The following is a 25,909-nucleotide window of genomic DNA, read 5'->3' on the forward strand; positions in this document are numbered from 1 at the left end:
GGGCCAGCATTTATTGCCCATTCCTAATTGCCTAGATGTCAGTAGAGAGACAACCATATTTCATGGGTTCTAGAGTCACATGTGACCAGACCGGGCAAGGATGGCAGACTTATTCCCTAAAGGACGTTAGTGAGCCAGATGGGATTGTACGACAAGCAACAGTGAGTACGTGGTCATAATTTAAACAAGTATTTTACTCCATATTTCTATTTTATTGAATTTACATTTTGCCATCTGCCATGGTGGGCCTTGAACTGTTCTTTGAATAGCTTTGCTAAGATGATTTTATGTATCATTTTATATATGTTTTCTACTTTTCTTAAAAAGTTCTGTGGACTATTCAATCCATTAACAATTTTTACAGTTGGAATCTTAAAGCATTTACTCAGTTTTTGAGTTTTGTATAGTTTTAAGGAACTGTTTTTAGACTGACAAATGATTTTTAACCTGTTTTATTTCTCTTTACAAATGACAATGGAGCAGCTCTGCATTACCAACATTTTCTGCTGTTGTATGTCCTTTTTCTGCTAAGTTTTGTACTGCTCAAATTTGATAATTTCCTTTTCTTTCCATTCCAGAGTTTTCTGAAAAGTGATCGCGTGGCCAGGATGGTTCACAGCGGAGGGTGCTCTGCAAATGACTTTCGAGATGTCTTTAAAAAGAACATTGAAAAGCGAGTGCGCAGTTTGCCAGAGATCGATGGCCTTAGCAAGGAGACGGTGCTCAGTTCCTGGATGGCCAAGTTTGATGCTATTTACAGAGGAGAGGAAGATCTGCGCAGTAAGCCTGCTCGGATGGCTATGAGTGCAGTGTCGGAGCTCATTCTTAGCAAGGAGCAACTGTATGAAATGTTCCAGCAGATCCTTGGGATTAAGAAAATTGAGCATCAATTGCTTTATAATGCCTGCCAGGTAAGCTGCTGAACGAGGTTTTCATTATTGACCTTAAAAAGCGTGGTAGTAACTTCATCTAAAAATAATGTAGCCCAGTTTTACATCTTTATATAATTTCTGTTAGATTGATGTTGTTACTCCTTTACAATGCACATAAAGGGTATTACAGTTCATTAAAGTTAAGGTTCACGTCACTGCAATCTGATTGTCTAATATTACTTTCTTCCAGGTATGGTGAAAGTAAACAAATTGTTCGTAATAGGATTATTATTTTTAAACATCTTTTGTGATCTCGTGCCACGCTGGAATGTCTTGCAGTTAATAAAGTACTTTCGAAGCATGGTCACTATTGTTATGCAGCTATCTGCTTCTCCACAGCTAGGTCTCACAAAAAAAATGGGAAAAATGACTAGGTAAAGTACTTCAGTGATGTTACTTCAGGGCTAAGCATTGACTAGGGCACTTGTAGAGGCATTCGGCTCTTCTCTGATATTGTGCAATATGATCTTTTATGCGCACCTGACCAGACAGAGAGCACCTTAGTTTATAATCTCACTCAATGAAAAGGACTTCAAAAGGGAGCAACACTTCAGCCTGTGCTGCAACGAATCTGCCTGCTGCCAGAGTTGAATCTCTCCGAGGTTGGGCTGTGCAAGACAGGGAGTGCAGAGACCAGCACATCAGTTGTATTAGAACTCAGTAAAGGAACCCCTTGAGTATGAATTTGCCTCTGATTTAACAGGAACGTGAGTTGCTGTTGCGCTTTTTAGAGGTGGATGGGAGCATATTGTGAGACTGTGATGACGGCAAGGACAACAATATATTCTGGCCAGCAGTTGCCTTTAAAATAATGCTTTGGATTTTATTTTCTTGCAATCTGGAGATTCCAAAGTCCAGTAATGACATACTACCCTGCCATTTCTGGGAGGTGAGATAAGCGTGTAATAAAATGACTTTAAATCTCAGAACTCCAGCTTTGGCGATGGGTCAGGTCATAATGCCCTGGAAGTCTGCATTATTTGTTTATTCCAAAGTGATTTTGTTGCCAGCATTGAATCTCATAACAATTTGTTCTGGTTGACAGGAGATTGAACTGCATGATTTGAAGTGGTGCACTTTTGTATCATGTGAACATTTTTAACTCTGCCAAGTGTAAATCAATCCCGGAACTGGCATTGTTATCGTCCTTTGGATTACGGGCACTAATACAGCATCAAATTATGAGCAGTTCTTTCGCTGTTCTGTAGTTCCCATCATTTGGACTCTCGATTTGAGTTTCTTGAATTTGTTTTATCTGGATCCTTCGGAGTGGAGTGATGCTACTTCTGGTTCCAGCCAGAAAAGACCAGCTGTTTGTCAGTTTAGTGAGACAACTAGCGGAAATCAGATGTATAGATTCATCACCAGCAGTCTGTATAATGATGAATGTTTGACTCATTCAGTGAAATACTTGAAGTTGATGTCTTAAGGCTCCCTTAAGGATAGCCATATGTGCAGGAAATGCATCATCAATCCCCTCCCCTCCATCATAAGGTCAGAAATGGGAATGTTCACCTTTGATTGCACAATATTCAGCAGCTTTTGTGACTCCTCAGATACTGATGCAGTCCATGTTCAACAGTAGCAAAGCCTGGACAATATACATGTTTGGGCTGTCAAGTGGCAAATAACATTGATGCAGCACAGTGCCAGGCAATGACCGTCTCCAACGAGAGAATCTAACCATCACCTCTTGACATTCAATGGCATAACCATCACTGAAACTGCCACTGTCAGCTTCCTGGAGGTTGTCATTGTAAGAAACTGACCTGGACTTGTCACATAAATACAGTAGCGAAAAGAGCAGGTCAGATCTAGGAATCTTGTGATGAATAATCCATTTCTGAAGTCCCTAGAGCTTGTCCACTGTTTACAAGTTACAAGTCAGGAGTGTGATGGAACACACTCCACTTCTCTGGATGAGTTTAGCTCCAACAATACTCAAGAAGTTTGACACCATTCAAGACTGCCTGCTTGATAGGAACCACATCCACAACCATTCACTGTCTTCATCACGATGCTTAATAGCAGCAGTATGCACCAACTCCAAAACATGCTGCAAAAATGCGCCGTGGCTCCTCGGACAGCCCGAGGAGACAACCAACAATCACTGTCATCTCGAAAGAGAATGGCAGCTGGTGTATTGGAACACCATCATCTGCCAATTCCCCACTAAACCATACGCTATCCTGACTTGGAAATATATTGTCATTCCTTCAGTGCTGCTGGGTCACAATCCTGGAATGCCTCCTCTCAATGGCACTGTGGATCTTCCTACAACATACGGACTGCTGTGATTCAAAAAGGCAGCTCAGCACCACCTCTCACCACCAATTGAAATGGGCAATAATTGCTGACCCAGCCAGCAAAGCCTGCATTCCAGGAATGAATAAAGAGAAAAGACTGAGTGATAGAATGAACAGACAAATGGCCGATGAAATTTAATGCAGACAAGTGTGAAGTAAGTCATTTTGGTAAGAGGAATGCGTGAGAGAATATAAACTAAAGAGTACAATTCTAAAAGGAGTGCAGGAGCAGAGATACCAACTCATGTACAAATCATTGAAAGAGGACGTTAATTTGAGAGAATATGGCATCTTGGATTTTATCAATAATGGCATGGAAGCAAAAGCAACAAAGTTCTGTTAAATCTATATAAAACAATAGTTTGTTGTCACCTGGTGTATAGTGCCCAGTTCTGAATGTCACACTATATGAAGGATGTGAAGGTATTAGTGACGGTTTTACAAGAATAGTTCCAGGGACAACAAACATCAGTCGTGTCAAAAGATTGGTGAACTTGAGTTTGTTCTCCTTGGACAAGAAAGAGTTGAGAGAATATGATTGAGTTACTGACAATCATGAGCAACCTGGAAAGACTACATGGAGTAAACTAATCCCAATGGAAAGATCAAAAATCAGAGGACAAAGGTTTCTGGTAATTGGTGAAAGAAGAAATGGTGAAATGAGAGAAAAGCTTTTCAGGCAGTGAGTAGTTAAGATTTGAAATATACTTCTGAGACTGTGATGGATGTAGGTTCAATTGAGGAATTCAAAAAGGAATTGGATCACTATCCAGAAGGAAACATTTGCTGGTCTTTGGAGTGATGAGACAGGCAGGAGAGTGGCACTAAATCAGTTGCTTCTTCAGATGGCCAACATAGATATGGAGGGCCAGATGGCCACCTCCCTGTGCTGTAACCATTCTATGATTCCAAAGTATCAGTTATGTTCCTTGGATACATTTGCATCCCAGCAATATTGATGAGTGCACCTTGGAAATTAATGTAGCCCCAGACCATAATTTACAATCCATTTGATATTAATTATAATTCTCAACTCCTGAATTATCACGTTTCCTTACCTTTTGTCTGCTTTATACCCTGAATGTGTGAATTTCCGAATTGTTAGCTTTTTAAAAATTTCCTCATTGAATTTCAGCCTGCCCTTTTTCAGTCCCTTGCTCTTTCCTTAACTTTCCCTGTACCTCTAAAAGAAATATTCACCATAGGAACCGTAAGTAAGGTGCAGTGAAATTCACATCAACATAATACTGGTAGAGTGCGTTGGTACCAGTCATGTCATCTTTATTTTGAGATGTCACACTCGAGGTTTAAAATCCTATAACAGCATTTAGGAAAATGCATCGACTTTTCCCTTATCCTGATTAATTTCATCAAGGTGAACTAACAAAAAGTCAGATTAATTCCTTATACATCATCTCATGAAACTATATGGAATCTTGTTTTGTGAATATTGACTCATGTTTACATACATAACATTAGTGACTGCTTTGGGATGCAATGATGTGATAGAGAAGATCCAAACTTCTAAAGAGAAGATTGAAAGGATTATATTGTGTTTGAGGGGATGAAAGATTTTCACGCGGTGGATAGGTAAAGTTTATTTTTTCCTGGCTGGTAAATCACTAACCAGAGACATAATTCAATGTTACAGCTTCAAAAAATATCACTAAAACATGCAGTGTTATTTGTTTCAAGTGACAACAATTGCAGAGACAATAGCATTTCTTAAAACAAATTAGATTATTTCAACAGTAAGAGTGGGATTAGAATAGATAGCAATTTATATTCCATTGATTGAAAAGGACAAATGGTTTCCTTCTGCAGTGTAATTTCAATAATTGCTTGAGGAATATATTTTTCAAGTTATTGCTTTTGACTTTCTTCTCTTGCATTCTCTGTCAAAGTATTATTCATTGAACATTAAGTAGCAACTTTACTGATGAGCTATCTAACTAATGCTAGAAACCTGACATGGTCCATTCAATTTTTTGCTCTCACCCTTTGCATCAATTAGATAAAGAATTCCCTGTCCTAGTTTTCAACCTCATAGCTTTCACATTCAATGGAACACACTTCATTTTTAATAGCTTTAGTATAAAGCCATTATCCAATTCATCACTTTTAACCCTTTTCAGCACTCCTGAGGGACTGTCTCCTGTTCCATTCTGATCCACTCTTCCATTACCCTCACAAGCATGACCTCAAAATCCTGTCCCTATTTATATTCTCAATTCTACTCTCACTCTGACCATGGCCTACGATACTATTTCAATGCTACTTGAAGCAAATGTGAGGACTGTTCCTCATCGTACAAGGAATACTATTTAATACACATTACAACTTTTTGAATTTGAAATTGAGCTCACCAATCTTAACAATTCCCTAACCTCACTCGGACAATGGTTGCTAATAATGATTTTGCTCAGCCATTTACGGATCTCTACAGCCATCTTTTATTGTATGTTAGGTGCATTAGCCATGGGGAATGTGGGGGAGGTTGGTGGGTCTGGGTGGGATGCTCTTTGGTGAGTTGGTGTGGACCTTTTGGGCCGAATGGCCTGTTTCCACACTGTGAGGAATCTATAAAAAAATGCCTTAATGAATGAGCACTTACTTCAGCTATTCTTGCCTTTCTGCATGAATTTATTGTTTGCAGCTCATTGTCTCATAATTAAAATAGTTTCTGTTCTGTCATCTACAGGCAAACAGGTTAATTTATCTCAATTAACTTTCATCTTGGAAATCTTATTTGTAAATGAGGATCCCAGTTGAAGTGATCCACACAGGCATTTTTAATATCAAGCCAGAAGAGAAATAATTTGCCACCTATGTTGTGGAATTACCTCACTTGGCAGTGGATTAGCATCCAGTCACTATGTTGAGAATTCAGTAGTTTTCAGTGAAGAGGTTTGGATGGGAATAACTTGCATTTGAGTAATAGAAATTAGTAGCATGCTTCACAGTTTGGGGTCAGGTCCACATGAATATTAGAAGGGAGAGTTGAACTAAGGCACAGTCATGGAAAATAAGATTTTAAGGAGCACTTTCAAGGTAGATTGAGTACAGGGAATATGGAGAAGTTTAGGAAGAGGACTTTTGCCATTCTTCTGAGAACAGAGAATGAGGAACACACAAGTTGATCAGAAATAGAAGAGTAGAGGTTTTGAAAATATAGATTGAAGTAATGAGGAGTTGATCAAGCTGTAAAGAGTTTTATTGTTGATGATTTTAAATTTGATTTACTAAGAGGCAAAGAGTATAAAACAATAGAGACAAGGGCGATGTTGGTGGGATTGGACATTGCGTAATGTGCAAATATAAGCATTTTAGGTGAATTGGAGTTTATGGGGGGAAAGCTCAGGAGGTCAATGAGGAGGGTGTTAGAGGAGTTGACTCTTGAGATGATAAAACAGGGACACACAGAAGCCAAATTCCATCGGTCAAGATTCCCAATCTTGGTAAGGAGGAGGATGGGGGCATGGGGTGGGGGCTCATGGAAGACTGTACAGGGTCAGTGTTCTGAAAGTTGAACTGCTGGACTGAACTGATGGGTTGGACCTTGGATCAATGTGGAATCAATGATGCCTACAGCTAGCAGCAGCAAAGTCAGTTTAGCTTTCTTGGTCTCCAGAATATTACTGTCCCTTTGAAAGCAACATTTCAGGATAAGGAAGTCACTAGGAACTACTCTTCGACCTTCCTCTGCTGCTGAGGCAAGTTGGATTGATGGCGTCTCTTGTGGTGACAGGTGATCAAAGTGAAATGGTATCGGTGTGAAATACTCGTTCTGCCTTGATTGCTTCATTATCTTTTGGGATCAGAAAACGTTAACTAGAAGTGAGGCATTGTTGGTGAAGGATTTGATTATAAGTAGCATGTAGAAGAGGTGAATTGTTTCTTCAGAAAACTACCTTCCTTAGCTCCTGAAAAACTTAAAGAAGTGGCCCTAGAAGCAGCAGTCGCACTAGTGGTCATCTTCCAAAAGTCTATAGACTCTAGAATAGTTGCTATAGATTGGAGGGTAGCTAATGTAACCCCACTATTCAAGAAGTTACGCAGAGAGAAAACTGTGAATTATAGACTTGTTAACTTGACATCAACAGTGGGGAAGACATGCTATGGGCCTTTATGAAAGATATATTAGTAGAGCACTGGAATTAACTGTCAAGATCAGACAGAGTTAACATGGATTTATGAAGGGAATGACAAATCTGCTGAAACCTTTTGAGAATGTAACTGGTAGAGTAGATGAGGGGGAGCCAATGGATGTGCTTACTTGGATTTTCAGAAGGTTTTCAATAAGGTACCATTAGAAAGATTAACGTGCAAAGTTAAAATGCATGGAACAGTGGTTGTGTGCTGAAATGGATTGAGAACTGATTGGCAGACAGGAAACAAAGAGTAGCAATAAATGGGTCTTTTTCAGATGGCTGGCAGCGATTAGTGGATCACCACCGGGATCAGTTCTTGGACCCCAGCTGTCCAGAATGAAGGATTTTGATGAGGAAACTGTATGTCCTACCTACGAGTTTGCAGATGGCACAAAGCTTGGTGGGAAGGTAAACCTGCAGAGAAAGTTCAGTGTGATTTGAACAAATTAAATAAGTGGGCAAAGACATGGCAGATACCGTACATGGATAGATGTGAGGTTATCCACTTTGGTAGCAAAAACGGGAGGGCAGATTATTATCTGATTGGCGATTGGAAAAAGAGGAGGTGCAGAAAGACCTGGGTGTTCTCTGAGGCCAGTTTCTGAACTAAGCATGCAGGTGCAGCATGGCAGTGAAAAAGGCAAATATTATGCTGGGCTTCATAGTAAGAGGATTTGACTATGGGAGCAGAGGTGTCTTGTTGCAAACAGAGAGGGCATTGATAAGACTACACTTGGAGTATTTTGTGCAGTTTTGCTCTTTTTATCTGAGGAAAGATGTTCTGGCTATTCAGGGAGCACAAAGAAGATTTACCAGCCTGATACCTGGGGTGGCAGGACTGACATCTGGAGAGAGGCTAGATTGGTTAGGACTGGAGTGGCAGGGTGGCTCAGTGGTTAGCACTCCTCCCTTACAGCACTGGGGACATGGGTTCGATTCCAGCCTTGGGCGATTGTCTGTGTGGAGTTTGCATGTTTTCCCTGTGTCTGCATGGATTTCTGCTGGGCGCTCCAGTTTCCTCCCTCAATCCAAAAGTGTGCAAAAGGATTGGCCAAGCTAAATTGTCCTGTGGTGTCCAGTGATATGTAGGCTAGGTGGGTTAGCATAGTAAAAACCCCGTACGGGATTATGGTGATGGAGTGGGATGCTCTTCAGAGAATTGCTGCAGATTCGATGAGCCAAATGGCCTCGTGCTGTATTGTGGGGATTCAATGATTCTATGCTCACTAATGTTTAGAAGAATGAGGGGGATCTTATAGAAACCTATTAGAGAAAAAAAATTGAACAAGATTAGGCAGGGTAATTGCAGGAAGGATGTTCTCAATGACCAGGGAGTCCAGAACTAAGGGTCACAGTCTAAGGAAAAGGGTTAGGCCGTTTAGGACAGAGATGAAGAGGAATATCGTCAATCAGAGAGTGCTGAGCCTGCCACAGGAAACTGTCAAGGCGAAAACAGTGAAGCCTTTCAAGAAAGATGTAGGTCTTTTTTAGGGCGAAAGAGATCAAAGGAGAGTGGGAGAAAGCAGGAACAGGGAACAGAGTTGGATGATCAGCCATGATCATATTGATGGCAGAGCAGACTCGAAGGGCAAATGGCTTCCTCCTCCTCCTATTTCGAATGTTTCTATGTTTATGCTGCTGAGTTACAATTCCATTGGGTTGTTTTGATGTGTTAAAATGCATATTCAACTATCCCTGTTGGTGTTAGTAAGGAATTAAATACTGAGGGTATAGCAGGCGTCCTTCCAAAAAAGTTGACACGTTTTAGATCAATGGTAACACCTGGTCCCTGATGCAAAAGGTATTGCATTTCAGCTCCTCTCCAGACATCTTCACACAAATTGAATTTAACACAGTGTGGTACTGAGTGAACGAGGCCATCTTTTGAGTGAGGTACTAAATCAAGTTTTTGTGTGCACTTTCAGGAAGATGCAGAAATGGTTTGCTAGAATTGTTCCACGCATGAGGGCCTTCATGCTGTGAATGACTGGAAAAGCTGGGGAAAGGAGAAGTTCTGAGATGAGATTTGAGAGGTGTCCAATTAAGGGGTCAAGACAGAGTAGATGGGGGAAAATGTTCTGATTGATGGAAAGACCCAACAACCAGAGGACACTGATTTAAAGTGAATAGCAGAAGAACCCAAGGCAATGTGAAATGAGGAAGTTCTGAGGAAAGGTTACTTGACCCAAAACATTAACTCTGATTTCGCTCCATAGATGCTGAGAGGCCTGCTGAGCTTTTCCGGTAATTTCTATTTTTGTTTCTAATTTACAGCAACCGCAGTTCTTTTGGTTTTTATGAAATGACAGCTCTTTATGCAGTGAGTCGTTAGGATGTGGAGTGCACTACAAGAGAGTATGGTGAGCGCGCATTCAGTTTTGACTTTCAGAAGGGAATTGGATAGTTTATTGAAGTAAAAAATTGAGAAGCAAACTGGGAAAGGTAGGAGAGTAGAATTAGTTGTGTCGTCTTTGTGCAGTGCCAGCGTAGGCTTCCTGCTGGGCAATAACCATCCTATAGCTCAATTATTTAAAGATTGCAAGAGAGTTCTGGCTAATATTTGTTCCTCAGTAAGTACCAGTAAAACAGCTGCTCATTTCATTTATATCTGTGTGTAAATTAGCCACCGCATTGGGAATTATGATATGAATGTAATTTATTGGCTATGCAGTGCTTTGGACCATTCCAAGAGAGATGAAAAGTGCCTGTTGAATGCAATTTCTTTCTTCTTTCTATCCCTTTCTGTTTTACTTGATTTCCTTTTTTATTAGGAACATAAAATCTTAAAGGGTGACTAACTTCAAAGTTGCTTGGCTGCTGTGCCTTGATTTCAGATTAAAGTCTGAAGTAAAATTAGACACACTGCTTGTAGTCAGAATTTAATTACCTCTGCTAATGAGCAGTGTCACTATTTCAATCTATTGCTGCTGATCATCTTTAATGGATGAAAAGCTGCCTCAGTCAGCACTGACAGTATTTCTAAGGGACTTGCACAAAGCCACTGAATGTCAGATAAACTGAACTATAAATACTGTTGCGTTTAGAACTAGAAGAAGCAAGTCAAGAACCTACCTGTAAGCTTTGATACTTTGGACTCAATAATTGGCAATGTGACTACATTCTAGTTAATACCATCTTAACAGCAGGTAGCATGCTTTATGTTGAATCTTTTTTTTAAGCTGAAAGTTTGGAAATGGATCACATGACACTTTTTACATCTGAATGCAAATATTATTTTTCAAGTGTAGCGCTTTACCGCCTTCTGTAGTTTTTAGTTGCTTGAAATAGTAAATTACTATGTCAGTTAGATAATGTGGATTTAAGGTTAGTTTATTCTGTGCATTTTGTCAAATGGATTCCACCTCTAGAAGTCTGAGGTCCAGGGTGGGGGTAAGTGCCCCAGCAGCAACCATGGTCCCCAGCATGGCACTGCCAAGCAGGAACCGCCAGCCTCTGTGGCAGCTCCAGACTTATGCCTTGGGGTCCTAATTCCAGCAGAAAAAACCTGTTGGCATCCATTCAGCTACCTTAGTGCTGGAAGCTCCAGCAAACTGTTTTAGTCAGCTGCAAGTTTGCCTCCTGGAAGGGTAGAAGTTCGGCACAACTGTGCTGTACTGTTCTATGTTCTAAACGTTTCTGCTGTTCAGGATAGGAACGGCCTGGATTTCTGAAAACCTGCCCTCAATTTTAAGTAGAATGGAGTTGTTGCTCAAATTTGATGATGAATACTTTACACATTTTGCTTGTGAGACTCTCCATTGCCCACTTACTTGCCATGACATCTTGTATTTGTACTAATTGATCTTGCATCCGTAAGATGCTATGCATTGATCTAACTGGTGAATCTTTTTTGTGTTATGGTGTATCTCAGGAACAAAAGTCAAATTAAGTCAATTAAGAGCTCTTGCAATGAGACTGAACTATTGGTGTGATTTTGTGTGTGGGCGCCTCTTAAACTGATTGTAACGATGACTTGAGGAATTCTCCAGACCTCTAAGTAGAGCAATAGATGAACAAATCAGCAAGAAAATCATACATGTTTAAGACATGTTGGGAATATATGGAAAATGGTCTGGGGAGGCTCGGGTGGTCTGAAGGTCTTGAATGGTGTGCCGGACGTCCTTCAGCTGCTGTGACTGTTTAACTGTAGCATGAAAGGTGCCAGATTATGCACCTACCTGGCAACCAATTCTCTTAAGTGTCCAAATAAGGCTTCTTCTCAGCTGCAAAAGCATTTTCTTCCTGTTGGGAGGACCCATCACCTGCAGGGGGATGATAAGGTAAACCCAGTTTCCTCCTTTTGGTCACGTTTTGGCCCATAGAGGGACGCCATGTTGCCTGTAGACATCCCCACAGCAACACCCCCATTCTCACCATAAAACAATAATTGGAGGAAAGAAAATTCTCGGTGCTTGGAGAGATTTAAGTTAATTAAGGAGAAGCAGTATGAATTTGTAAAAGCTACATCATGCTTGACTAACCTAAATGAATTTTATTGATGAAGTAATAGAGGATAGATGAAGGAAATGCAAGAGATTTTGTCGATATGGATCTTAAGAAAGACAAAGTGCTGCATAAAAAAAGCTGTCTAAGAAAATTGAGGCTCATCGAATCGGAGAGTCAGTGTCAACTTGGATAAGTAATTAGCTTGAAGGTGAAAAATAACAATTGGTGGGAAATGATTCTTTTTCAGACTGGCAGATTGTGGACTGTGTTTTTCTACAACTTTATGGCTTGAGGTTTTCTTGAAATATATTAATGGCCTGGATATTTGAATACAGAATAATATTTCAAATCTTGCCAATTATACCAAAATTGGAGGAATGGTAAACAATGTAGATGATATGAATTTGCTTGCAACAGGATTTGGGTAGTTTAGCAGGATAGGTGGACAAGTAGTAGGTGGAATTTAATACAGAGAACCATGAGACAATACATTTTGGCAGGAGGAACGGGAAAAGGTAATATACTGTAATAATCCAGTCAGTGTGCAGTGACAGAACATAGAACATAGAACAGTACAGCACAGTACAGGCCCTTTGGCCCACAATGTTGTGCCGTCCTATTATCCTACTAAGATCAATCTACCCTGCATACCCTACGTTTTACGATTCTCCATGTGCCTATCCAAGAGTCGCTTAAAAGTCCCTAAAGTATCTGACTCCACTACCACTGCCGGCAGCGCATTCCACACACCCACCACTCTCTGTGTAAAGAACCTACCTCTGACATCTCCCCTATACCTTCCTCCAATCACCTTAAAATTATGCCCCCTCGTAATAGTCATTTCCGCCAGATGGACAGTTGGACCATTAATGCAGATCCGTGAATGAGAGAATATTTTGAGGGGGTCATTAGCAAAGCATGTGAGATCTTGGGCTCCATAAACAGAACTATTGAATCCAAAAGCAGCAAACCAAACGATTGTGAACATTTTAAAATTCTGACTAGACCACAACTGGAGTGTGGCATTTACTCCTTGACAGTTTAGGAAGGATGTAAGGATGCAGAGGAGATTTACCAGAATGATTGCAGGAGGCAGGGATTTGGGCTACAAGGTTAAGTTGGAGAAACTGGATCATTCTCTTTGAAGCAGAGGAGCTTAAGGGGTAGAGATATACCAAATAAGTTTGGAAAGTGAACCAAGAAAAGCTGTTCTCATTATTTAATGGTATAAAGGCTAGCAGTCACAGATTTAAGGTTTTAGGTGAAATGTAGGAGGGATGTGAGAAAAATCTTTGTTTAATGCAGCAATAAGAATAAGCTAGAATCCACTATCTGAGAGTGCAGTTGAAGCAGAGATTACACTAAGTTCAGAAGGAAATTGGATGGGTATTCAAGGGAAATAAACTTGCAGACCTACTGCAGTAGAGCAGGGATGGGTGGGAGATTGCTAAATTTACGTGTTAATGTGTTGACAAAAAGTAACTTGTGTATAATCTAGTTTCTGGTTTACTGCTAGCAATATCTCTAGCATTTCAAAAAGGGATCTCACAAAGGTAGGGCCGGTATAATGCCATTGCATGTTGGTTTTTGCGAGGCTAAAAAGTTGGTGAAATAGGGATTAATGTCTAATTTTTAGCATTGTAATGTCTCATCAAAGGAAGGTCAAAAAAGGAGGGTGTGATCATTAACAGAATAACAGAAAAAACAGGAGACTGAATGAGTCCAGAACACTGTTTCACCTGCACTTTTGACTTACATATATTTGTAGAATCATACTTGTCTGTATTGTATGCATTCTTAAGAGCTGTTGATGAACCACATGGCAAGCAAGTCTCAGGAAGGTCACTTGTCTGACCTTATGACTGGCTAAATTCACACTTTCTTTTGATCCAGAGAGACATAAAAAAAACTTCTGCAAAACAGGCAACAAAAAGCCATTTATAAGTAGGTCATCCGAGCAATTCAAAATAAAGGCCTGGTACCACTTGGTTATTTCCTTTGGGAATGTACTTGCTGAAGCCAGATTTATGCAGTGTCCACATTCTATAAATTCCTGCTTTGGAAATAAAACCAGTCTGATTCCAGGTTAAAACACAAGATAGATAAAATACATTATCTGACCTGAGATGTCACCTGTTATATGCACTAATAAAAGCTTTAGTTATGTTGGGGCAGTGACTTGAAAGAAATTCTGAGATTTGCATTTTAATCAATCGAAACCTGCATCTCCTTTTTAACTGATTAAAGATTTAACAGGAGGGAGTCAGCCAGCCATTTTAAATTTGTTCAATACATTCACATCAGTTGTATGATCTTTTGATCTTTTACTTATAAATTCTGTGTCTTGATGCCTGTCTCACTACACCTGATGAAGGAGCAATTTCAAAAGCTAGTGTTTTCAAATAAATCTGTTGGATTATAACCTGGTATTGTATGATTTTTGACCTTGTCCAACCCAGTCCAACACCAGCACCTCCACATATGACCATTAAGTAGAATCACTATCACTACCTGTTCCCCATCCAAATCTTGAATTTATATAGAGCCTTTAACAATTACAAGATGTTTCAAAGCACTTTGCAGCAACACTTTTTATAGCCAACAATGTAGAAAATGTGGAAGCCAATTTGTGCGTTCCATCCCAGAGACATCAATTTCTGATAACAATAATTGAGGAAAAAGTATTGGCCGGGGTTACAAATGTGACTCATGGGATCTTTTTGGCTTACTTGAGAGAGGAGAACAGCCCTCGGTTTAACATCTCATCCAAATGATAGCATACAGTGCAGCTCTCCATTGGTACTGCAGTGAAGCTTCAGTGTAGATTATATGTTCGTGTCTCCGGAGTGGAGAATTGAACCCAAGACACATTATTACAGGCAAGAGTGCGATGTCCTGGGCCACTAATAACACTAAATACAAAAGAGTATTCAGAACTGGTGCCAGTGTGTGAGAGGTCAAATACGCAGATCTAAAATGTAATCAACCATGCAGACTAGTATGTCTTTGCAATACTGATTTTCCTCACTGCAATAATATTAATATTTGCCTTATTATCCATTCCTCCAAAGTTGAAATTTAGCTCTAATAAAAATTGGCTTTAATAAAAATGTCATTGTAATTCAGCATTGAAGCACGATTGTGACCTGCTTAAAAATGCACAATGCCTGATCTTCTGCGCAGGAGACAGGGGGAATGGGTGAGGAGAACAGTGGGTGCAAATACTAATAAAAAGGAAGAATGATTAGTATTCTATGCATCAAAAGTTTAAACAAGGGTTTAGTCGTAAAAAGAAAATGACAATCCCTTAATTAAATTCAAACCTATTATTACTGATTCTAACAGATCATTTCAGCAATTTATCAATAATCCGTGTTTTGTAGCATTACTACAGACAGAATAATGACGGCGTTGCTTCGTAGAAGGGCATCATTTTGAAGAAACGGCATTAATATTTTATAGTCATCACAATCACAACTGTCTGCACTACTTCAAATAGCGGTTTGACATTTTAAGCACTGAAAATGACATTGGTGTCTATCCCCACTGCAATGTGCCTACCAAGCTTCATTTCCCCTGGAGGCTGGAAACAATATGTAACTCATGTTTCCTTTTAGCAAATATTTGACCAGGGTAATGTATTATATGAATGCAGTTGTTGTTGAATATATCTAAAATGTGTTTTCTGTCACAATCCTTGCAATGTTAAAGGGGAAATAGAAGATGATGATTTTTCTTTCACAGCTGGGGATGGTAGTCAGGTTGTCAGCTAAGGAAATGAAATACCTGTTTCTCTAAGACTTTCAAGCAAGACCTTTATGACCATTGTGTGATTAATAATGAGGTCCCTGACCCTCTTCACACCACAAGGCTATTTTCAGTCCTTGTGCTCTTACTGTTGACATTGATTGTCTCTTCAAAAAGGCAGTGAATAATGCTTCCTTTTAAGGCAAGGATACATCAGTGTTTGGGATTGCAAATTCAAATTAGTTTGAATTCATCGTACTATTTTCCCAAAGTGCTTGATCAATGGATTGTTTGCAAAGTTGCTTTAGGGAGTGCTTTTGTTTTGTTGTTTTCAGCATTGATGCAGCAACAGAATATGAGATATCTTTTTGGTTGTCTTGCACTGAAACACTTTTTTAATAGGTGCAGCATTCAGAAAAATGGTCCTTTTGAGATACCAATCTTTTATGACTCAAAGGAAGATTTTTCTTGAAGGGTGTTGTTTCCTGATCAACACCAGACAGAGATGAGACAAAATGCATAATGTATTGGTGAATAACACTGAATATAATCTTGTCTTGCTTCACATGCATTGCTGTCTCTGCAATCCCCGATTTAAATGCTGGACAGGTAGCCACCCTGAGAAAACATCTGTTTTGTGGGAAACGTGTGTGATCAGAAAATACTTATTTTTCTGATGATGGATATTGTTTATCCAATCAGTTCTTGTCGCATTTATAGATGAATCTGTAACTTAGTGGTGTAGCTTCACATTTGCTTTCCCCAATTCTTGTCTTGCTGTTTTTTTTTGCAAACTTTTGCACTGAATATAAAATATACAGGCTCACAGTTACAGTACAAGTCAAATTTTACTGGAGTTGATCATTTCAAACAAGCCTTGTAGCGTTGTTCCTATGTGATTGTGTTTAAAGTTTTGCCAAAAATGTTACTGGAATTGTGAATTATTAATAGCACAACAGCATCCAGGACCTTGGTTAACCATTCTACAAAACAGTGTATTTCCTTAACCAATGAAATTTGAGAGAGGAGAACCAAGGTATATAGAGAGGTATGGGTCAGGTTATGACCCCGTGACAAAAAGTCAGTAGCATCCAGAGGAGAGGGAAGAATCTTGAGAAAAAAGAGGTAGATTCATTAGAGCTGATTGGTATTGTTCTTTACTGTAGAGAAAGGAACTAGCTCTGGGGAGTCTCGGTTAAGTTGTAGTTCATAAGTTTTAACATCATATACAAAGTGGTGGTAAAGCTAATAAAATACATATAAAGCAATAAATAAGTGACTAATATAATTAAAATGCATTGAGAATGGGAAGACAGGTAATGTGTCACAGTTGCAGCATGTGGAAGTCCTTAATGCCAGTTTGCTTCAGAGCAAACACATCTGCAACAAGTGTTTGAAGGTCGTTGACACAAGAATTTGAGCTGGAGGCTCAGCTCAGGCACTGAGACCCATCCGGAAAGGGGAAAGTGGCCTGGATTCTTTGTCCTAAGAGACAAACATACGTCTTCAGGCTAAGTCATCTGATTTGGTCAGTGTTCTAGGACAATAGTGTGACTGTGAATGAGGCAGCTCAGGAAACCCAAATTACAGAGCCTCAATCTTTGCAATTGTCCTGCAGGTTTGAGATTCTTGCAGCATCTCTGGATGAGAGTGAGGGCTGCTGGCTAGATGACCTGACTGGCCATAGTACAATGGTACAGACAGGGAGAGTAGAAGGAATGTAGTGAAAGTAGAGGACACTGTAGTGATGGGCAAGAGCATGAGTCCAGATGGCGGTGCCAAGGTCGAGTGCATCTGCTCAGACTGGAGAGGAATATGCAGCAATGACATGGGGTGTACCAATGACATAGACAGAACAAGGAAGGAGCTTGTTGGCTAAAATGTGCAAGTTGGCCCAGTGCAAATATCTTTAGAGAGATGAATGTGTGACTCAAAGACCGGTGAGGAAGAAGTGGGTCCCAAGTTTGTGGTGCTGTCGGAGGGGACATCTGGATCGTTGGGATGGTCTCTACCTAAACTGTGCTGGAACTGGCATTCTTAGGAATGATCGTGAACCTGGGGAAGATGGAGTGATGGATCTGTTAGTTAGTGATGGTATTAGCACAGTAGAGATGGATGACCTAAGTTTAGGAAATCCAGATGGGAAACTATTTGGGTATAAATGATAAAGACAAGAAATCATTTGTGACAATGGTGTACAAGCAACCATACAGTAGTGTGGAACATGAAGGAATAAACAATGAATGCTTAACACAAAGACATGGCTGTAATCATTGGAGATTTTAATCTTCACATCGACTGGAAAAGTCAGATGGGCAAAGGTAGCCTGGATGAGGAGGTCATAGAATGTTTGTGGTAAGTTTTTTCAAGCAGCACGTTCTGGAGCCACTCAGGCTATATTAGACCTGGTATCCTGGGCTATATTAGACCTGGTATCTGGCAATAAAGTGGGATTATTTGATCTCTTTGTGAAGATGCCCCTTGATAGCAGTGATTGAATTTTACATTCAGTTCAAAGGAGAGAGAAGTGGGTTCAAGACCATTATTTTCAGATTTAAATTAGAAAATGATGAGGGTATGAAACCAAAGCTGGCAAAGTAAATTGGCAACTTAGGTTAAAGGATAGATCAATTAAAGCACAGTTATAGACATTTAAAGGAATATCAGGATTCATTTTATAGATACATTCCATTAATTAAGAAAAGTTCCAAGGGATGAACCTACCATCTCTGATTAAATAGTAATGTCAATGATATTATCAAACTATAAAAGCAAAAGTATACAGTTGTGCAAAAACAGAAATTGTTGAGGACAAAGGTGCGGGAGATGGATCAAAACAAGCTAAGAGCCTTGTCAACCACAGTAGCAGTAAACCTCTTGTGGAAAAAAGTGGACATTTGAGGCCCCCCTGTGGAAAGTGGCACCATTAGAACAGGTATAATAGAGACAGAGAAAATGGGAGAATGGAATGAAGTTGTGAGGCTGTATAGCCAAGGTAACTGTGAGAGTCAGTGGGTTTATAATGTATATCAGTGGCTAGCCTATCCCATTTTATGTCCACAGATGCTGCCAGACCTGCTGAGTTTCTCCAGAACTTTTTTTTTGTTTCAAATCTGAAACATCTTCAGTTCTTTTGGTTTATTTTGGTCCTAAAAGAAGTAGCTAGTGAAAAAGTTGATATATTTAATTTTCCAAAGCTTCCTCATTCTAGGTTGGTCCCATTAGATTGAAAGATGGCAAATATAACTCCATTACTTGAAAAGGAAGGGAGACAGAAAGCAGGAAACAAAAGGCCAATTACCTTAATGTTTGTTACAGGGAAAATAGTAAAAACTATTATTAAAGAACTTTGTCGTGGGTCACAAGGATGAGTTTAAGTCAATCAAGCTGAGTGAACATGGTATCATGAAACAGAATCATCTTTGACCAATCCATTGAGTTCTTTGAGGAGGTTGTGTGCTGTGGATAAAGGGGAACTGTTGGATGTACTGTATTTAGATTTCCAGAATTGATTTGATAAGGTTCCCATCAAAGTTTATTACGGGAAGAAGATAGCTTATGTTGTAGAAGGTAACGTATTAGAATGCTTAGATGTTTGCCTGGCCAACAGGAAACTGAGAAGGCGAGTATGCATCTTTTTCAGGTTGGCAAGGTACAAAAAGTACCATGCTACAGGAATCAGTAGTGGGACCTCAATTGTTGATCATTTATTTACATGATTAAATGAATAGATGGAGGTATGGTTGCCAAATTTGCTGATGCCACAAGATATGTAGGAAAATAAGTTGTGAGAAAAACATAAGGAGGCTACAAAAAAAGATATAGATAGGGTAAGTGAGTGAGCAATGATGTGACAAAGGGAGTATTAAAGGAAAATTTGACATTGGCCATTTTGGCAGGAAAAATGAACGGAAAGAAAACATGGTATATAAATGGTGAGAGATTGCAGAGCTCTGCGAGGTAGAGGGATCTTTCTGGATGAATCATAAAAGGTTAGTATGAAGGTACCATAAGTAATTGAGAAAGCTGATACAATTTCATAGTATATTGCAAGGGGAACTGGATACAAAAATAGTGATGTTGTGCTTCAGTTGTATAAGACACTGGTGGGACCACAATTGGAGAACTGTGCAGGGAAGGATGTAAATGCATTGGAAGCAGTTCAGAAAAGGTTTATGAAGTTACAAGCTGGAATTAGAGGGATCTTGTCAGGAAATAAGAGTTTAGAAGGAAGGAACAACCTGATTGAATGATCCTGAGGGGGTTGACAGGATAGATGTGGAGAGGACATTTCCCAGTATGGAGGAATTTATATCAGCCACGACCTTAATGAGTTGTGGAGCAGGCTGGAGGGGCTGAAATACTGGTGAAGTTTATTGCAGTATGATTGCTGTTAGAGTTCTGTGTAGAATTGGAATTTTGAGGCAGTCAGCTATTGATGGTGAAGTCTGCTAGGATCATCTTTGGGTAGATTTGCTGGTGCCAGCCTTTCTTGTTGCAACAGTATGCAAGGCTGATGTTTAAGTGGTGAAGGATTAATCACTAATACGTCTCCAGCAGAAGAGGCACGTATTTAAGTAACAAATAGTAACAAGGTATTAAGGTAGCAGGTTACATTAGCTTAAGACTGCTTAACTGCATTAACACTAGCACTAGGTAAGAGACATATTATCTCCTAAGTGATAGCAACTAGGTCTAGGCTACGTGGATACAATTTTAAAACTGACCAAAACTGAACATCAAACTAGAACAAATGACTAGCTCCTCTCAAAAGCAATTATTTTGTACATCAGTGCATGGAGCTATTTCAGAGCTTCCACGTTAACACTTTCAGGTAGCATCAGAGGAGTAGGAAAGTTAGCGTTTTGGGTCAAGGACTCTTCCTCAGAACTGGGGAGGGGGAAGGGAAATAAATCGAGGGAGGCGGGGTGGGGCAGGGACAAGGTAGGTGGGATGGTGATACGTGGATGCAGCTAGGGAATGGTGGGGATTGGTCAGTGGGGCGGGAGGAGCGGATAGGTAGGAGAGAAGCTGGACAAGTTGTGTCAGGTCAAGGAGGCAGGAGGGAGGATGGGTGGGGCTGGGGAAATGTAGGTGGGGTGGTGATAGGTGGATGCAGGTTATGTCAGGTCAAGGAGGTGGGGATCAGAAGCCGGGGGTTGGGAGATTTTAAAGCTGGTGAATTCTATGCTCAGGCCATTGGGCTGTAGGCTCCTGAGGTGGAATATGAGGTATTGCTCATCCAGTTTGCATGTGGTGTCATTGTGGCAGTGGAGGAGGCCCCGGATGAACATGTCATCAAGGGAGTGGGAGGGGGAGTTAGAATGGTTGGTGACCAGAAGGTGTTGTTAATTATCATGTACAAAGTGTGCAGATCCTCCACAAAATGGTCCACGAGTCTGCGCTTGGTCTCACTGATGTAGAGGAGGCCATATCAGGAGCAACGGATACAGTAGACCACGTTGGAGGATACAGAGCTGAACCCTGGTCTGATATGGAAAGTTTGCTTTGGGCCTTGGATGGCACCCATATGGGTCTAAGCTATGCCTACCTCTTCATAGGCTATGTGAAACAGTCACTCTACCACCGACACTGGCATCATTCCTCACCTCTTCCTCCGTTACATCGATGACTGTATTGGCACTGCCTCAGGCTCTCATAAGGAGCTTAAACAGTTCATCAACTTTATTAACACCTTTCACCCCGACCTCTAATTCACCTGGACTATCTCTGATGTCTCCCTCCCCTTCCTGGACCTCTCCATCTCCATCTCTGGCAATCTCCTCAACACCGACATCTATTTCAAACTCACCGACTCCCATAGCTACCTGGACAACACCTTCTCTCACCCACCCTCCTGCAAGAATGCGATCCCTTACTCCCAACTTCACTGCCTCCACCACATATGCTCCCAAGATGGAGCATTCACTCTCCAACATGCCAAATTTCTTCTTATTTCAAGGACCACAACTTACCTATCCGCTGACCAAAACTACCCTAAACTGTATCTCTTGCATTTCCCACACTTCTGCCCTCAAATCCCCTCCCCCCAACAAAAATAAAGACAGAATCCCTCTGTTCCTTACATACCACCCCACCAACCTCCGCACCCAGTGTATCATTCTCTGCCACTTCTGCCACCTGCAATCCAACCCTACAACCAAACATATATTTCCCTCCCCACCCTGTCTGCCTTTCGTAGGGACCGCTCTCTCCGTGACTCCCTCGTCTGCTCCATACTCCCCACTAACCCCACCACACCCAGCACCTTTCTCTGCAACCGCAGGAAGTGCTACACCTGCCCCTACACCCCCCCCCCTCACCCCATCACACATCCAACCCTCCCTCTCATCCCTGCCTCCTTGACCTGACATGACCTGTCCATCTTCTTCCCCACCTATCTGCCCTACCCTTTGCACCGACCAATCCCCACTACCTCCTACCAGCATCCACTTATCATCACCCCACCTACCTTTCCCCAGCCCCAGCCATCTTCTTTTTGCCTCCTTGACCTGACACGACCTGTCCATCTTCTCTTCCACCTATCTGCCCCACCCATCCCACTGACCAATCCCTACGACTTCCTACCTGCATCCACCTATCACCATCCCACCTACTTTTCCCAGCCCCACCCCTCCTCTCTCTATTTATTTCCCAGCTCCCTTCCCCCTCCCCAGTTCTGAGGAAGGGTCCCGACTCGAAGCTTCAACTTTCCTGCTCCTTTGATACTGCCTGGCCTGCTGTGTTCCTCCAGCTCCACACTGTGTTATCTCTGACTCCAGCATCGGCAGTTCTTGCTATTTCCGAATTCTTTCAGGTACCTATCTTGTACAATATTGACAAACTGGTGACTCCAGGACATTGACTTCAGGACAAAAGGAGGAGGACGCACCCCTATCTACATCAACAGAGTGGAGGTGGAGAGGGTGGAGGGTGTCAAGTTCCCTAGGAGTGATGATAGCCAACAATCTGTCCTGGAACTCCCACATGGATGCAGCGGTCAAGAAGGTACAAGAACTCCTGTTCTTCTTCAGGCAGCTTAGGAAATTCAGCATGTCCATAAGGATCCTCACTAATGCTTACAGATGCACCATAGAAAGCAATCTATCCGGGTTCACAATGACTTGGTACGACAACTGCAGTGCCCCAGGACCATAAGAAATTACAGAATGTGATGTGCACAGCTCAGACCATCACATAAGCCAACTTCCCGCCCATGGACTCCATTTACACTTCTCGTTGCCATGGAAAGTCTGCTGGCATCATCTAAAACCCCTCCCACTCTGATAATGCTTTCATCCGACCACTTCCATCAGACGGAAGATACAGAAGCTTAAACAAAAAAACCAACAGGTTCAAGAACATCTTCTTCCCTGTTGTTGTTAGCCTGCTGAATGGACCTCTCTAACTTCAAATAATGCTGATCTTGCTTTGCGTACCTCCTGTGCAGCCATAACTTTGCCTGCCTGACTCTGTCTAAGCATCTTATCGTTTGTATGTCCTTTGTATGCTATGATCTGCCTGTACTGCTCACAAAACAGAACTCTTCACTGTACTTAGGTACATGTGACTGCAATAAATCAAATCAATGAAAGATTATCCAACATAGGAAATGAGTGCTCATTCAACCAACAGTTTGTGACCAGAGTTTATTTTGAAAGTTCTTTTTTTTATGGGGATTTGCACCAATTCCTTAATTGTTACAACTGATGCACATTAATTGCCACTGTCCCAGATTATAAATTTAAACTTTGTTTCTAACACTGAGCAAATGTCTAAAATGTCACCACAGAGATATCAGATCTACAGGAAAGAACGCTTACCTGGGAAGGGGGGTACGGGAGGTGGTTGTAATACCATGGTGAATTCTCCATTGTCGTAATGAGATTACCAGTGTCCTAACTAAGAGAAACATAAGCTTTAAATCCTGTTACACAGGCTTTTATCAGTGTACTGTGAACTCAGAAACTAAACAAAGTTTGTGATGGTGACCAGTATTTATTCGTGGAGCTTTTTCAGAATATTCCTATAGCATTCAAATAAAAGCAAAGTACTGCAGATGCTGGAGATTTGAAATAAGAGCAGGAAGTGCTGGAGAAACTTGTCAGGTCTGGCAACACCTGTGGAGGGTGAAACAGAGTTAATGTTGCAAGTCCAATTTGTTGCTACTTCAGAACTGACCAAGAAAAGTCATATCAGGCTTGAAACATTAACTCTGGTTCTCTCTGCACAGATGTTGCTAGCCAAACCTGTTGAGTTTCTCTTGCAGTTTCTTATCGCTGTAACGTTTATCTTCTCTGAAGTAAACTTTTGTTCAAGTCCATTATCAGATTTGAAGAATGTTTAGGTTACTTTAGTTTAATGTTTAATTGTTTGCAAGTTGGAATAGAAGTCTAGGATAAAACTTGATGACAAATTTATTACTGGTACCTTTTTACCTTGTTCTGGAATGAAAAGGATATTGCAGTGCATTTTATGCAAGGCAGAAAAGGACATTGAAATATGCCCTTGACTGTGTTAAAATGGTAGAAAGAAATGGAAGTATTAATGGATGTGTATGTGGTTTTGAAACATGTAACACGAGTCTGCCATTAACTTCTTAATTGCATGATGTATCTCTTTCAGGGTACAGCTCAGACTATCTGTTTCAGTCATAATCCACAGTGAGGCATGCATGGGCAAATGCTGATTTAATTTGACATGTTTTATGAAATTGAAGGGAATACAAAGCAAAGATTTGCTTGGGCTAGACCAGCACACTGACACACAGTTATTGACTCTGGGCCCTGCGTGTGCTGATAGTTGCCAACATGCAGCAATTTCACACTATGATGCTGACAAAACGTGTTAAAATGTCACCATTTGTGGCAACATAGTGAGAAGATATTCAGAAGGTATTTTGCTTTCCAAATCCACGCGGCCCAACTGTTTGTTTTAGTCGATCTCTTGTTTCACTTGCATTTTAATTCAAATGCACATGCCTGATAAATACAAATTATATGTCGTTTTATGCATGAAATAATGATTGTTACAATGTATAGGCATTGGAACCAAGCACTTGTTTTTCTTTCATATAAACAGAAAATGCTGAAATTCTCAGCAGGTCTGGCAACATCTGTGGAGAGAGGAACAGATTCAATGAGCTGGATTTTCACAGTCCAGAAGTTCTATCCAGCTTTCCGACAGTCCCTGTATTTGTGAGAGGGGAGGATGTTGTGACGAGACTGGAATGTTATTCCCACATAGGGGAAACCCAAATGCAGGAGGGCCATTTGAATTCATTTAAAATAGACCAGACTCCACTTGTTAACTGGAGTGAGGCTTGCTTCCTGCAGTGTTTGGCTGGGAACCATTAGGTTGCCAAGTTGTTTAAATCTTCTGCCCTTGAAATTTTGAAACAAGTGTCTGTTGTATCTCTGTCTTGGGAAAAAAAGTCTGTTCTTGCAGTTTCAGTACATTGTTGACAGAAGCCTGTTAGCTGTCATTAAAGTATTATTACTGCTTGACTGCTTCCATAAACTACCATTATCATAGTGGCATGCATGCCTATAAATTCAAAGTCTGATTTACAGTGCCTTGAGGTTATTGAGGGATGATCAGCTGTTTATCGTACAGGGACTATGAATATGAATGAAAACACGAAGTACTGGAGAAATTCAACAGGTATGGCTCTATCATTGGAGAGAGAAACAGAATGAACATTTGAGTCCAATATTACTTCTTCAGTAATGGCTGTACATAGTCCTCAATGAATATGTCATCATCAGAAATAATCTCCCTGGCAAGATAGTATACTGTGGCTGCTGCCCTCCAAAACATGCTGTATCCTATTGTTAGGATATGTGTTGTAACCATGTGTCCAGATTTTCCGTGGTGCCATTGGTCTGAACTGGTGTCTGTGTCAGAGGTAGTGACTGGCTCACTGCCTTCTTCCTCATTCTCCTTCTCCTCTCCCTTCCCCATGGGTTGGTTGCATGCGGAAGGTGGCTGCTCCTTTTCTTACATTTTAACCTGGAGAGTGAATCTTACTGCTGGAAGTCTGCAATGATGGAACTGTGAGGCCTAGAGCATTGGTAGTGTAGCCACTGCAGAGGATACATCTGATGAGGTCAAAGGGAGCCTGGGAGTGAGTGTAGGTTTGTAGAATAATGATCATAGAACATAGAACATAGAACAGTACAGGCCCTTCGGCCCACGATGTTGTGCCGAACTTTTACCCGAAACCTAAGGTCTATCTAACCTCCACCGCTACCTTATACTATCATCCATATGTGTATCTAATAGCCGCTTAAATGCCCCGAATGAGGCTGACTCCAGTACCCTCTCT

General features: G+C 40.9%; 1 protein-coding gene across 1 annotated transcript in view; it reads left to right on the plus strand.

The window, feature by feature from the left end:
• The window catches only part of cadps2 (Ca++-dependent secretion activator 2), a 602,458-nt gene that overhangs the window by 217,326 nt on the left and 359,223 nt on the right, over positions 1 to 25,909 (plus strand). Inside the window, exon 3 of the mRNA XM_048607831.1 lies at positions 579 to 911. Within this exon, the coding sequence (XP_048463788.1) occupies positions 579 to 911 (333 nt within the window). The remainder of the gene's footprint in view (positions 1 to 578; positions 912 to 25,909) is intronic.

This window comes from Rhincodon typus, chromosome 18 (genome assembly GCF_021869965.1).
Source record: "Rhincodon typus isolate 14 chromosome 18, sRhiTyp1.1, whole genome shotgun sequence".
Lineage (NCBI taxonomy): Eukaryota > Metazoa > Chordata > Chondrichthyes > Orectolobiformes > Rhincodontidae > Rhincodon > Rhincodon typus.